Raw genomic sequence first — 14,346 nt, forward strand, 5'->3', positions numbered from 1 at the left:
TCCTTCCAGGATACCCGGGCCAGGTCGATTAGAAAGGCCTGCTCACAGAAGTGTTTTAGGGAGCGCTTGACAGTGATGAGGGGTGGTCGTTTGACTGCGGCTCCGTAGCGGATACAGGCAATGAGGCAGTGATCGCTGAGATCCTGGTTGAAGACAGCGGAGGTGTATTTGGAGGGCCAGTTGGTCAGGATGACGTCTATGAGGGTGCCCTTGTTTACAGAGTTAGGGTTGTACCTGGTGGGTTCCTTGATGATTTGTGTGAGATTGAGGGCATCTAGCTTAGATTGTAGGACTGGCGGGGTGTTAAGCATATCCCAGTTTAGGTCACCTAACAGAACAAACTCTGAAGCTAGATGGGGGGCGATCAATTCACAAATGGTGTCCAGGGCACAGCTGGGAGCTGAGGGGGGTCGGTAGCAGGCGGCAACCGTGAGAGACTTATTTCTGGAGAGAGTAATTTTCAAAATTAGTAGTTCGAACTGTTTGGGTATGGACCTGGAAAGTATGACATTACTTTGCAGGCCATCTCTGCAGTAAACTGCAACTCCTCCCCCTTTGGCGGTTCTATCTTGACGGAAGATGTTATATATTGTAGGTGTCTTATTATAGTGGTGTCACAGTTTCTTGCTACATGTTCCCCACTGCAGACACAGGGGATCTGTTCACAGAGAGAGAGGGAGAGAGAGGGTGGGGAACATCACAGCTTCAGCTTGCCATTTACCTGGGAAGCTCCTTTTCTCTCCTGGCTATTCTTATCAATGGATACTGCTGGGTAGGGACCTCCTCTACAGATGGAGTCTTCACACCACACAGACCCCATCCTATCCATGACTGCACCCATATTTCAGCCTTGGCACAGGTTTGGCAAGTTCCTGTAATCTGAGCTGCTGATGGATGGTGATAGGTACAGCTGTTCAAGGAGTGCTTGCAATGGCAAGGCTATTGTTCACTGTTTCCCCACACTGTTGGATAATGGATCTTGGACACTCTGTCACTCTGATTCACACACATGCACACACATCAGATGAACAGAGCGTAGGGTGCTATCAGACATTCAGAGGAGGCGAGGTTGTGCCAGCAGGGGAGAGTCTGCCAGCCTGCACCTGTAAGGAGAGTGGAAGAGAGAGTGAGTGGAAGAGAGAGAGTGAGAGAGGTAGTGTGGGGGGGGGGGGGGGGGGGGGGGTGAATAGCCACAGGCTCATTCATCATATTTATACATTCCATGGTAACAACTCATTTTGTTGGCTCTTTTTCCCAAAATAACCTTGGATTATCAGAAACAGCCAATTACAAGACTTTTTCAAAATTCCATTTCCCATGACATTTTTGTGCAGTGGAAACGCTTGATGAATGAATGCCTGTTGATACTGGAAATGTCAGAGGGCTCTCCATTCACCATATAGATACTTTCCATTTTCCATGTAATACACAAAACTATGGCAATACATGTCATTTTTCAGGGATAAATAACATTTTGAATTGAATTGATTGTTATTCAAGGCACACAAATGACTTCCTGTTGTGTGTTCCCCTCCTTCCTATCCCCTCCAGTCTGAACCCGTACAGCTATGACGAGAGCTGTGTGTCCAGCAGTGTTGACCACCTGCCCCTGGCTGCCCTCCCGCTCCTTGCCATCGCAGCACCAAACTACCAGGACGCCGTTGCAACTCTCATCACCCGCACCAACCAGGTCTACCACAGCTTCCTCGAGTCCCAGGACGGACAGGGCTTCACTGGCCAGGTGGGTCTGTCCTCTAGTGTCCCCCCTAGACAGGGCTTCACTGGCCAGGTGGGTCTGTCCTCTAGTGTTCCCCCTAGACAGGGCTTCACTTGCCAGGTGGGTCTGTCCTCTAGTGTCCCCCCCTAGACAGGGCTTCACTGGCCAGGTGGGTCTGTCCTCTAGTGTCCCCCCTAGACAGGGCTTCACTGGCCAGGTGGGTCTGTCCTCTAGTGTCCCCCCTAGACAGGGCTTCACTTGCCAGGTGGGTCTGTCCTCTAGTGTCCCCCTTAGACAGGGCTTCACTGGCCAGGTGGGTCTGTCCTCTAGTGTCCCCCCTAGACAGGGCTTCACTGGTCAGGTGGGTCTGTCCTCTAGTGTCCCCCCCCAGACAGGGCTTCACTGGCCAGGTGGGTCTGTCCTCTAGTGTCCCCCCTAGACAGGGCTTCACTGGCCAGGTGGGTCTGTCCTCTAGTGTCCCCCCTAGACAGGGCTTCACTGGTCAGGTGGGTCTGTCCTCTAGTGTCCCCCCCCCAGACAGGGCTTCACTGGCCAGGTGGGTCTGTCCTCTAGTGTCCCCCCTAGACAGGGCTTCACTGGCCAGGTGGGTCTGTCCTCTAGTGTCCCACCTAGACAGGGCTTCACTGGCCAGGTGGGTCTGTCCTCTAGTGTCCCCCCCCCAGACAGGGCTTCACTGGCCAGGTGTGTCTGTCCTCTAGTGTCCCTCCTAGACAGGGCTTCACTGGTCAGGTGGGTCTGTCCTCTAGTGTCCCCCCCCAGACAGGGCTTCACTGGCCAGGTGGGTCTGTCCTCTAGTGTCCCACCTAGACAGGGCTTCACTGGCCAGGTGGGTCTGTCCTCTAGTGTCCCACCGAGACAGGGCTTCACTGGCCAGGTGGGTCCGTCCTCTAGTGTCCCCCCCCAGACAGGGCTTCACTGGCCAGGTGTGTCTGTCCTCTAGTGTCCCTCCTAGACAGGGCTTCACTGGTCAGGTGGGTCTGTCCTCTAGTGTCCCCCCCCAGACAGGGCTTCACTGGCCAGGTGGGTCTGTCCTCTAGTGTCCCTCCTAGACAGGGCTTCACTGGCCAGGTAGGTCCGTCCTCTAGTGTCCCCCCCCCAGACAGGGCTTCACTGGCCAGGTGGGTCTGTCCTCTAGTGTCCCTCCTAGACAGGGCTTCACTGGCCAGGTGGGTCCGTCTTCTAGTGTCCCACCTAGACAGGGCTTCACTGGCCAGGTGGGTCCGTCCTCTAGTGTCCCCCCTAGACAGGGCTTCACTGGTCAGGTGGGTCTGTCCTCTAGTGTCCCCCCCCAGACAGGGCTTCACTGGCCAGGTGGGTCTGTCCTCTAGTGTCCCCCCTAGACAGGGCTTCACTGGTCAGGTGGGTCTGTCCTCTAGTGTCCCCCCTAGACAGGGCTTCACTGGCCAGGTGGGTCTGTCCTCTAGTGTCCCACCTAGACAGGGCTTCACTGGCCAGGTGGGTCTGTCTTCTAGTGTCCCCCCCCAGACAGGGCTTCACTGGCCAGGTGTGTCTGTCCTCTAGTGTCCCCCCTAGACAGGGCTTCACTGGCCAGGTGGGTCTGTCCTTTAGTGTCCCACCTAGACAGGGCTTCACTGGCCAGGTGGGTCCGTCCTCTAGTGACCCCCCCCAGACAGGGCTTCACTGGCCAGGTGTGTCTGTCCTCTAGTGTCCCCCCTAGACAGGGCTTCACTGGTCAGGTGGGTCTGTCCTCTAGTGTCCCCCCCTAGACAGGGCTTCACTGGCCAGGTGGGTCTGTCCCCTAGTGTCCCCCCTCAGACAGGGCTTCACTGGCCAGGTGGGTCCGTCCTCTAGTGTCCCCCCTCAGACAGGGCTTCACTGGCCAGGTGGGTCCGTCCTCTAGTGTCCCCCCTCAGACAGGGCTTCACTGGCCAGGTGGGTCTGTCCTCTAGTGTCCCCCCCAAACAGGGCTTCACTGGCCAGGTGGGTCTGTCCTCTAGTGTCCCCCCTAGACAGGGCTTCACTGGCCAGGTGGGTCCGTCCTCTAGTGTCCCCCCCAAACAGGGCTTCACTGGCCAGGTGGGTCCATCCTCTAGTGTCCCTCCTAGACAGGGCTTCACTGGCCAGGTGGGTCCGTCCTCTAGTGTCCCCCCCAAACAGGGCTTCACTGGCCAGGTGGGTCCGTCCTCTAGTGTCCCCCCTAGACAGGGCTTCACTGGCCACGTGGGTCCATCCGTCTAAAGTGTCCCCCAATATAGGGCTTCACTGGCCAGGTGGGTCCGTCCTCCTAAAGTGTCCCCTCGGCTCCCACAGGGTCACACTGACTCACTAGATATGAGTCATACTGTAAGGAACAAGGGAGGAGAAGAGGAGAGAGAGATTGGGAGATCTCATTCCCTCTAATCTCTCAGGCCAAATCCAATAATGTGCTGCAGTCCATTTAATGGAAGCCAATCATTTCCAGAGGAAGTGATGATTGGGATAGAGAGGGCTGGGTAATCCTCTGTGTTCACTGTGGGGACTAGTGTCGCCAGAGACCTGCAGCTTTATCATGCCGTATGCAGACCCCATTAACTCTCACACACCTGTGGGCAATCCCCTCTCTGATAAGGACCTGTGTTCAAAATTAAGCACTGTAATTTTAAAGAGCGCATTATTGACAAAACCATACAATGTTTAAACTCTATTAAATTGAACTTCATCTCCTTGCATAACTTTGACAAGATTTGTTGGCATAACGCAATTCTTAGTCAGGAAGCCAAGTACAATGGTGGCACGTCAAACCAATTAAGGAGAGAATTGTGTTGTTCCCTCAGACTGAGTCAGTCCTAATGAAGTGTGCTATTGACATTCAGATTCAACTGTGGATCTGAACAGGCACGGGGCCCAAATATGCCTGCTGGGGAGGCTTGGCAGCCTACATTGATTGAGTGGAGCGAGGTTTTCTAAAACGGTGTGTGTGTACTGCATGTGCGTCTGTGTGTGTGTGCATCTGTGTGTGTGTTCCCGTCCAGGTGTGTGTGATGGGCGACTGTGTGGGAGGTGTGCTGTGCTTCGACGCCCTGTGTTTCAGCAGCAGCAGTAGTAGTAGCCAGAGGCAGCATAGCAGCCCCAGCCACAGCAGCAGCAGGAACAACAGCACTGAGAGCCTCAAGGTAGGAACATGACACATTACAACTCAATCAACTTGCTCTCTAACATGTTCTGTAAAACTGCACTTGTGGATGCCCCTAAGAGAATTTTGAATTGAGGCATTACAATTTCAGTTTGTGCTTTCTGTGCTATTCAACTATCTCCCCATGGCGTGTAGCTAGAATTGTGTAAGTTCTTCTCTGTTCAGACAGCTTTCCTCTCAGAAAATCTCTCCTACCCCATGCTATCCCGGCCAAGACCTTGAAATTACTCGGTGTCCTCTCTCTCAGTCCTGAGCTGGCCTGTCTTTTCCTGTTTGTTTACACCCAGTTACCGTAGCACTGCATGATCCCCTGGGCTGCTCTTTCTGTCCGAGCCCCTCCTCTCTCCCCTCTCTGCTCTCTCTCTCACTCTCTCTATATCTGTTCTCCTATTTCCCCTCTCTCTCTCTAACCTCAAATCTACTCTGCCCACTTCTACTCTCCTGTAGCCTCAAACATAAAACAGGATCAAAATCTCTCTGGAGTTAGCAGACGTGGGTTGAAATACTTTTGAGGGTATTTCAATTACTTTCAGAGACATTTCAAATTAAGTAGTTGAATATTAGAATGTATTTGGAAATACACATGGAAAGTATTGGTTTGTATTTGAAAAATACTCAAACACAGGCAAGTGTATTTTTAAATACAAATATTTAAATACTCCATGCATTTAAACTCAGGTCTGTTTGGTCCTAAGGCTATTTTAAATCATGTATTTAGAAACAAGAATTTGAACAAAAATACTCATACACAGAAAACAAGTATTTCAAATAGAAATACTCAAATACACATGTATTTAAATCCAGGTCTGGTAGCTAGCCAGCTCCCACATTCTCATATGTGCTGAGAGAGAGGGATTAGCAATGAGCTGCTTGTTTTTGTACAGTTATGGTATTTGAGTGTGAGTGAAGGGTGAAGGCTTGTGTCCCTCGCTCTCTTCCTCCCACGCAGGATAACCCTGAGGACAGCCCCTGTCACAGCCCCAGCCTGGGCCTCAGCTCCAGTAAGAGGCTGAGTAAGAGCAACATTGATATCTCGGCAATGCCCAGCGATGGAAACAGCCAGGCCAGACAGCCCCTCAGCAGGAAACAGAGCGACTCGTACGATGGAGACACATCTACAGGACAACACAGCTTCTTCAGCAGGTACTGTAGACAGAACAGCACCCTGATAGAAGCTAGCCATAACCCTAACCCTAGCTTCATGTCCACACCCGGCTCAACCCTAACTCTAATTTCAATTTCTATTGTCCTCCAAAAGTGGGGGACAATACCTCCAAAAGCACAATTCATGCACCATGTTTGGATTATGAGGCAGTGCTAACAGTGTACTTTTCCTTTGCTCACTGTGATACACAGTGGGGATTATTCTGCCTTTTCTCTCTCTTGGCAAGGACTCTGTTGACATTCCGATTCAATGAAGATAAAGGTTAAATACTGTATGTAGATACTCAGACTTAGGGAAAATCCCATAATAGTATACTCCTACCATCACATTCTTGCCGTATACCCCTGTCATTAGAATCATATCTGAATACATGTTTTCTTATCACGCAGTTCTATACCCGATGTTTATTCCAGACATTTCCAGTGACATTTTGAATGATGTGTGTATGAGTGCACATCTATCCATCTAGCTATGTTCTCTGTGGTGTGATGGGATAACCCAGATGTACTGTAGCTATCTGGCCCTCAGCCAGGTTGTCATGGGATGTTTTATTTCTATGTGTGTCACTCTGTCATCAATATTTGCTGTTATATGGTCCTTTCTGCCTGCCTGTCTACCTGCCTGCTTGTCTGCATTTCTGTCTGCCTTTCTTGCCTGTCTGCTTGTCTGCCTTTCTCTCTGTCTATCTACAATATATGCCTGCCTGTCTACCTTGCCGGCCTCCCTGACGGCCTGTTGTAGTCTATAAATAGCCAGTGTGCATACTGTAGGAGACTGACTACTGCAGCTATAGCTGGCTGGATGGGGAGCTCCCAGCTCACTACCATGCTACCAATTAACCAGCACCAAGCAACCAGTGTTTCCATTCCAAGTCACATGTGAGGCTCACATAGTTATAGTCATAGAAATACCATTTTATTTAGAAGGCTACAGTAGCCAGATCCCTGGCAACCTAGGCTGAATCGTAAATGGCACCATATTCTCTATGAAAGTTCCCCCAGCCCATCCCACAGGGTATCCCCAGCCCCTCACAGGGAGGGCTCTGCTCTGGTTCAGTTTAGGCTGTTTTTAGAGCTGTGATACCCAGGCATCAGCCCACTCATCAGGGGCCTCTGGGAAGCCTGCCTATCTCTGGGTCACCTGCCTGTCAAAAGCTTCCCTTTTCACCTCAACCAGGGGATTTTACTCTACCCGCAGTCCCTGCAGTTATATCTGCCGTGTGGATTTAGGGTAATTAAATATTGCATGGCTGAAGGGTGGGTGGTTGGTGGGCGCTTTGAATAAAGAGAAACAAAACCTTTAAAAAATCCGTAAATGTATCTTTATTGTGAAATGTATATAGTCTACATTGACATTTTTCTTTCATTATTTTAGGCTATCTGGTATTAGTGCTTAAGCCTATACTTTAGGGCTTAAATGTATACGCTCCAAATTGCCGACACAGACAATCGCCAAATAATGTTTTTGAGAAGAGGCAGAAAATGTTAACATCAATCCATGGTGGAAAAAAGGGCATTGTCGAAGTTTAACTCAATGAAACAAAAGCAGAGAAAGGAGAGTTGAAAATAAAGAGAAGGGAGGGACAGAAAAGTAATGTTTGGAAAAGATTTGGTGGAGTGGTTAAAGAGGATGATAGCATCCTGCCAGAATTGCCCCCCCCCCCCCCCCCCCCTTCTATTTTCCTTAATTTTGTGGCTAGATTCAAATACTTTCTGTGGCACACAGAGTCAAATTCTTTCTATAGAACAAACTTCACATCAACCAAAATGAATAATTAATGTATGTGTGTTATATTAAACACAGAGGAGGGAGTCAAATGTTGGCAAGCAATAAACATTTCAGAACAGCTATGACTGAATTATTATACTTACACTTTCAAAAATACTGGTCGAATAAGACATTGGAGAGATGAAGAATTTTGACAAAGAGATTTATTTATAGACTAATACAAATCAGTAGCGGATTTAGGTATGGGCGACATGGACAGCCGCCCAGGTCACCATATTGAAACAAATAGACAAACCGAAAACTGCAGACAGGCAGGCTAAACTGTCAATGGAGTGAAGAGCAGAAATCTCAACTAGCAAGCAAGTCGCAGCAATGAAGAACGCGAAGGAGGGGAGAATTCTGTCAGGGGGGATTTTGGGCACAACACCGGCTGTTATGTGTGATGATCGTGAGTCGCTATACAAATTCCACAGTCAAAAAACGGGACTTCAAATAGGCCTATGGCTTGTCAAGGGAACTGTAGCCTATTGTTAATATGGGTTCAATTAAAACTGAAATCTGGACATCTAACCAGAATAGCCTAAATTTATTTGGCAAACTTCTGATAATACTAGTCCCGTGCGAATCGACATCCCTGTGTTTTGAGAGAAAAGGTCTTGAGTTTTACAGGTGTTGCTCGAGGTTTGAGCAAGAAAACAATAACTGCTTCGATAAATTGAACGAAGTGCTGCGCATAGCCTATATATGGATGGCCTACGTGTATCAAATTTCACAGTGAATGCTTTTGTTTATACGTTTTGTGCAAATTAATTGAACATCGCCAAATGCATCATAAAAAATATTGTGCCTATTTAATGCAACCCTTGATGTCAATAGATCGCAAAGCTGCATTCAACTGAGCTACGCGTTTGGAACTAGTTCACTTTCTCATCCATAGCCTAAAAATGCATAACAAGTGCAAGTTAGCTGTTAAGCTCACATCTGATCTGAAGGCAGGGGGCATTTAGGACGTATTCTACTGCGGATCACTAAAATATCACAATTATGTTCACACTTCCTCAATTCAAATATTATGGCGACACTATACCAAATATGGTTTGGTACGGTTTAGAAACTTGGGAGTCAAGCTCGAATTATCAGTGTCGCCTGTTATTGCCTGGACTTGTAGAAATATGTTCACACCTTGGAGAAAACCTCCAGGATTCTGTCATAACTGTCAATTTATATATGTACTACATTCAAAAGTTTGGGGTTATTTAGAAATATCCTTGTTTTACAAAGAAAAGCATATTTTTTTATCCATTAAAATAACATAATTGATCAGAAATACAGTGTAGACATTGTTAATATTGTAAATTAGTATTGTAGCTGGAAACTGCTGATTTTTAATGGGATATCTACGTAGGCGTACAGGGGCCCATTATCAGCAACCATCACTCCTGTGTTCCAATGGCACAATGTGTTAGCTAATCCATGTTTATCATTTAAAAGGCTAATTGTTCATTAGAAAACCCTTTTGCAATTATGTTTTTACTTTATCATATAGTCAGGCAGTTGCAGAGGGCAGGAAAGTAGTTTGTAATTTAGAGTAAGTGAGAGAGGCAGGTAGTGGGAAGATGAAAGACAAATAGAGCATCCGGCAATTCAAGGCAGATTGATTTACCCTTTTAGGCTGGCCACAGACCATAATCCTCTTCTCCATGCTGGCCTTTGTGATGGAAGTGTTAGTTATGGTTAAACTGGAGGGGTCAAGAGGTCTTCTACAGCTACAGGGTCTGTAGGTTTATAGCCATGCAGTAGGTTTAAGGCCAGTTTGGCTGTTCAAACATCCACAAGCCCCATCCATCTCTCTGCTCTGCCTACTAAGGCCTCAGTCTTGTCTCCCAGATAACATGTGCTTACCACACACATGCTCATCCAACCTGTTATGTACATGCTCACTCAGGACACACACAGTGGATTTAGTAATAAAATCCATTATAATGAGTAGGGGAGATGCAGTATTTGAATTTGAGTCAGTCTCTCTAAGAACGAGGTAGTAGATTTGTTGTTTGGGTATACACCCATCCATTTTCTTGTTTTTCTACAGGGATTGCAACATTTGTAGATTTGGTTTATAAAAATAAAACACATTCTCTCTACTTCTCTCTTCTCTTTCATCTCCCTCTCTCCTTCCATCCCTCCCTCCTTCCTCTTCTCCCAGTCTGATGCAGGAGGGGGTGGACCTGCGTCCCGGCAGCAGCAGTAGTCTGATTTTGAACCCAGGGAGGTTTGACTTTGAGGTCTCTGAATGTTTCCTGCTGGGCTGTCCACTGGGCCTGGTGCTGGCCATGAGACGTACAGTACTGCCTGCTGTCCAGGGTAGGTGTTGTTAGAGAAACACACACACTTCTCACACACCTCTGTGTCTAGGCAGACCCTGATGCAACACCTTCCCCACAATTTTTAGCTACCTCGCCGATGGACCAGATCGATCATCATACTTCTTTTGCTTGAATATACCACTATGTCAGATGCAGCTTTTTAGAGCCTTTTTAGACTATAAATATATTTAAATGGCTGCCTTTCCCACACATCACCAGTGGAGGAAAAAGTACTCTATTGTCATACTTGAGTAAAGATACCTGAATAGAAAATTACTCAAGTAAAAGTCACCTACTAAAATACTACTTGAGTGAAAGTCTAAAAGTTTTTGGTTTTAAATATACTGAAGTATCAAAAGTAAATAGAATTGCTAAAATGTACTTAACATTCTTTATATTATATTAAGCAAACCAGACAGGGAATTATTTTCTTTTTTATTGGAGGATAGTCAGGGGCATTCTACAACACTCAGACATCATTTACAAACAAAGCATTTGTGTTTAGTGAGTCCGCCAGATCAGATGCAGTAGGGATGACCATGGATGTTTTCTGTTTAGTGAGTCTGCCAGATCAGATGCAGTAGGGATGACCAGGGATGTTCTCTGTTTAGTGAGTCCGTCAGATCAGATGCAGTAGGGATGACCATGGATGTTTTCTGTTTAGTGAGTCCGTCAGATCAGATGCAGTAGGGATGACCATGGATGTTTTCTGTTTAGTGAGTCTGCCAGATCAGATGCAGTAGGGATGACCAGGGATGTTCTCTGTTTAGTGAGTCCGTCAGATCAGATGCAGTAGGGATGACCATGGATGTTTTCTGTTTAGTGAGTCCGTCAGATCAGATGCAGTAGGGATGACCAGGGATGTTTTCTGTTTAGTGAGTCTGTCAGATCAGATGCAGTAGGGATGACCAGGGATGTTCTCTGTTTAGTGAGTCCGTCAGATCAGATGCAGTAGGGATGACCAGGGATGTTTTCTGTTTAGTGAGTCCGCCAGATCAGATGCAGTAGGGATGACCAGGGATGTTCTCTGTTTAGTGAGTCCGCCAGATCAGATGCAGTAGGGATGACCAGGGATGTTCTCTGTTTAGTGAGTCTGTCAGATCAGATGCAGTAGGGATGACCAGGGATGTTTTCTGTTTAGTGAGTCTGTCAGATCAGATGCAGTAGGGATGACCAGGGATGTTTTCTGTTTAGTGAGTCTGCCAGATCAGATGCAGTAGGGATGACCAGGGATGTTCTCTGTTTAGTGAGTCTGTCAGATCAGATGCAGTAGGGATGACCAGGGATGTTCTCTGTTTAGTGAGTCTGTCAGATCAGATGCAGTAGGGATGACCAGGGATGTTCTATGTTTAGTGAGTCCGTCAGATCAGATGCAGTAGGGATGACCAGGGATGTTTTCTGTTTAGTGAGTCTGTCAGATCAGATGCAGTAGGGATGACCAGGGATGTTCTCTGTTTAGTGAGTCCGTCAGATCAGATGCAGTAGGGATGACCAGGGATGTTTTCTGTTTAGTGAGTCTGTCAGATCAGATGCAGTAGGGATGACCAGGGATGTTCTCTGTTTAGTTAGTCTGTCAGATCAGATGCAGTAGGGATGACCAGGGATGTTCTCTGTTTAGTGAGTCCGCCAGATCAGATGCAGTAGGGATGACCAGGGATGTTCTCTGTTTAGTGAGTCTGTCAGATCAGATGCAGTAGGGATGACCAGGGATGTTTTCTGTTTAGTGAGTCTGCCAGATGAGATGCAGTAGGGATGACCAGGGATGTTCTCTGTTTAGTGAGTCTGTCAGATCAGATGCAGTAGGGATGACCAGGGATGTTCTCTGTTTAGTGAGTCCGTCAGATCAGATGCAGTAGGGATGACCAGGGATGTTTTCTGTTTAGTGAGTCTGCCAGATCAGATGCAGTAGGGATGACCAGGGATGTTCTCTGTTTAGTGAGTCTGTCAGATCAGATGCAGTAGGGATGACCAGGGATGTTCTCTGTTTAGTGAGTCTGTCAGATCAGATGCAGTAGGGATGACCAGGGATGTTTTCTGTTTAGTGAGTCTGCCAGATCAGATGCAGTAGGGATGACCAGGGATGTTCTCTGTTTAGTGAGTCTGTCAGATCAGATGCAGTAGGGATGACCAGGGGTGTTCTCTGTTTAGTGAGTCTGTCAGATCAGATGCAGTAGGGATGACCAGGGATGTTTTCTGTTTAGTGAGTCTGTCAGATCAGATGCAGTAGGGATGACCAGGGATGTTTTCTGTTTAGTGAGTCTGTCAGATCAGATGCAGTAGGGATGGCCAGGGATGTTCTCTGTTTAGTGAGTCCGTCAGATCTGATGCAGTAGGGATGACCAGGGATGTTCTCTTGATAAGTGTGTGAATTGGACAATTTTCCTGTCAAAATGTAACGAGTACTTTTGGGTGTCAGGGAAAATGAATGGAGTAAAAAGTTAAAGTTAGCAAAAATATTAATAGTAAAGTACAGATACCCCCAAAAATGTCTTAAGTAGTACTTTAAAGTATTTTTACTTAAGTACTTTACATCACTGCACATCACATTACACATTTTGTACACACAAGCCTTATAATTTATTAGTTCACAGACTAAGAGCCTACCAATCTCTGCTGTCTGCTGTCCTGTGTCCCTCAGTAAGCCAACTCCGTCCTGCCTGCACCCAGATCTTCAACCTGTTCTACCCCTCGGACCCCTCTGCCTCCAGACTGGAGCCCCTGCTGGAGCCCCTCTTCCACAAGCTGCCCCCCTTCCCCATGCCACGCTACCAGCGCTACCCCCTGGGAGACGGACGCTGTACACTAATAGGTGAGTCAGAGGGAAAGTGTTAATAGAAAATCAATTCAACTATGGAGGAGATACCATTTTCTGTTATAATTGTATCGCCGTACTGTATTCATCAGCTTTTGGGTTTTGCATTTCAAATCCAGTGTGAAATATTTGGATAATTCTAAGTAGGTTGGTTCTACACTACACCGTTTAGAGCATCTTGACTTAGACTGTTATTTCTGCTACCGCACGGCAAGCAGTACTGGAGCGCCAAGACTGGGACCAAACGGCTCCTGAACAGCTTTTACCCACAAGCCATAAGACTGCTGAACAGTTAATCAAATAGCCACCCAGACTATTTGCACTTTAGTTTTTTCCTCTATGCACACTCACTGGACTCTACCCACACATTCGCACAAACTACACTGAACTCTACCCACACATTCACACAAACTACACTGAGCTCTACCCACACATTCACACAAACTACACTGAGCTCTACCTACACATTCACACAAACTACACTGAACTCTACCCACACATTCACACAAACTACACTGAGCTCTACTCACACATTCACACAAACTACACTGGACTCTACCCACACATTCACACAAACTACACTGAACTATAACCCACACATTCACACAAACTACACTGAACTCTACCCACACATTCACACATACTATACTGGACTCTACCCACACATTCACACAAACTACACTGAACTCTACCCACACATTCACACACACTACACTGAACTCTACCCACACATTCACACAAACTACACTGAACTCTACCCACACATTCACACACACTACACTGAACTCTACCCACACATTCACACAAACTACACTGAACTCTACCCACACATTCACACAAAATACACTGAACTCTACCAACACATTCACACAAACTACACTGAACTCTACCCACACATTCACACATACTACACTGAACTCTACCCACACATTCACACATACTACACTGAACTCTACCCACACATTCACACATACTATACTGGACTCTACCCACACATTCACACATACTATACTGGACTCTACCCACACATTCACACATACTATACTGGACTCTACCCACACATTCACACATACTATACTGGACTCTACCCACACATTCACACATACTATACTGGACTCTACCCACACATTCACACATACTATACTGGACTCTACCCACACATTCACACATACTATACTAGGTTCTACCCACACATTCACACATACTATACTGGACTCTACCCATACATTCACACATACTATACTGGACTCTACCCACACATTCACACATACTATACTAGGTTCTACCCACACATTCACACATACTATACTGGACTCTACCCACACATTCACACATACTATACTAGGTTCTACCCACACATTCACACATACTATACTGGACTCTACCCACACATTCACACATACTATA

At 47.0% G+C, this 14,346-nt stretch overlaps 1 protein-coding gene across 2 annotated transcripts in view; it reads left to right on the forward strand.

Annotated features, from left to right (window-relative positions):
- LOC109904853 (membrane-associated phosphatidylinositol transfer protein 3) overlaps positions 1-14,346 on the forward strand; it is a 125,562-nt gene that overhangs the window by 61,721 nt on the left and 49,495 nt on the right. For both annotated transcript variants that reach the window (XM_031790848.1, XM_031790849.1), the window contains exons 6-10: positions 1,552-1,741; positions 4,711-4,851; positions 5,821-6,014; positions 9,968-10,125; positions 12,766-12,936. In XM_031790848.1, the coding sequence (XP_031646708.1) occupies positions 1,552-1,741; positions 4,711-4,851; positions 5,821-6,014; positions 9,968-10,125; positions 12,766-12,936 (854 nt within the window). The remainder of the gene's footprint in view (positions 1-1,551; positions 1,742-4,710; positions 4,852-5,820; positions 6,015-9,967; positions 10,126-12,765; positions 12,937-14,346) is intronic.

Source organism: Oncorhynchus kisutch, linkage group LG15 (genome assembly GCF_002021735.2).
Source record: "Oncorhynchus kisutch isolate 150728-3 linkage group LG15, Okis_V2, whole genome shotgun sequence".
Classification (NCBI taxonomy): Eukaryota; Metazoa; Chordata; class Actinopteri; order Salmoniformes; family Salmonidae; genus Oncorhynchus; species Oncorhynchus kisutch.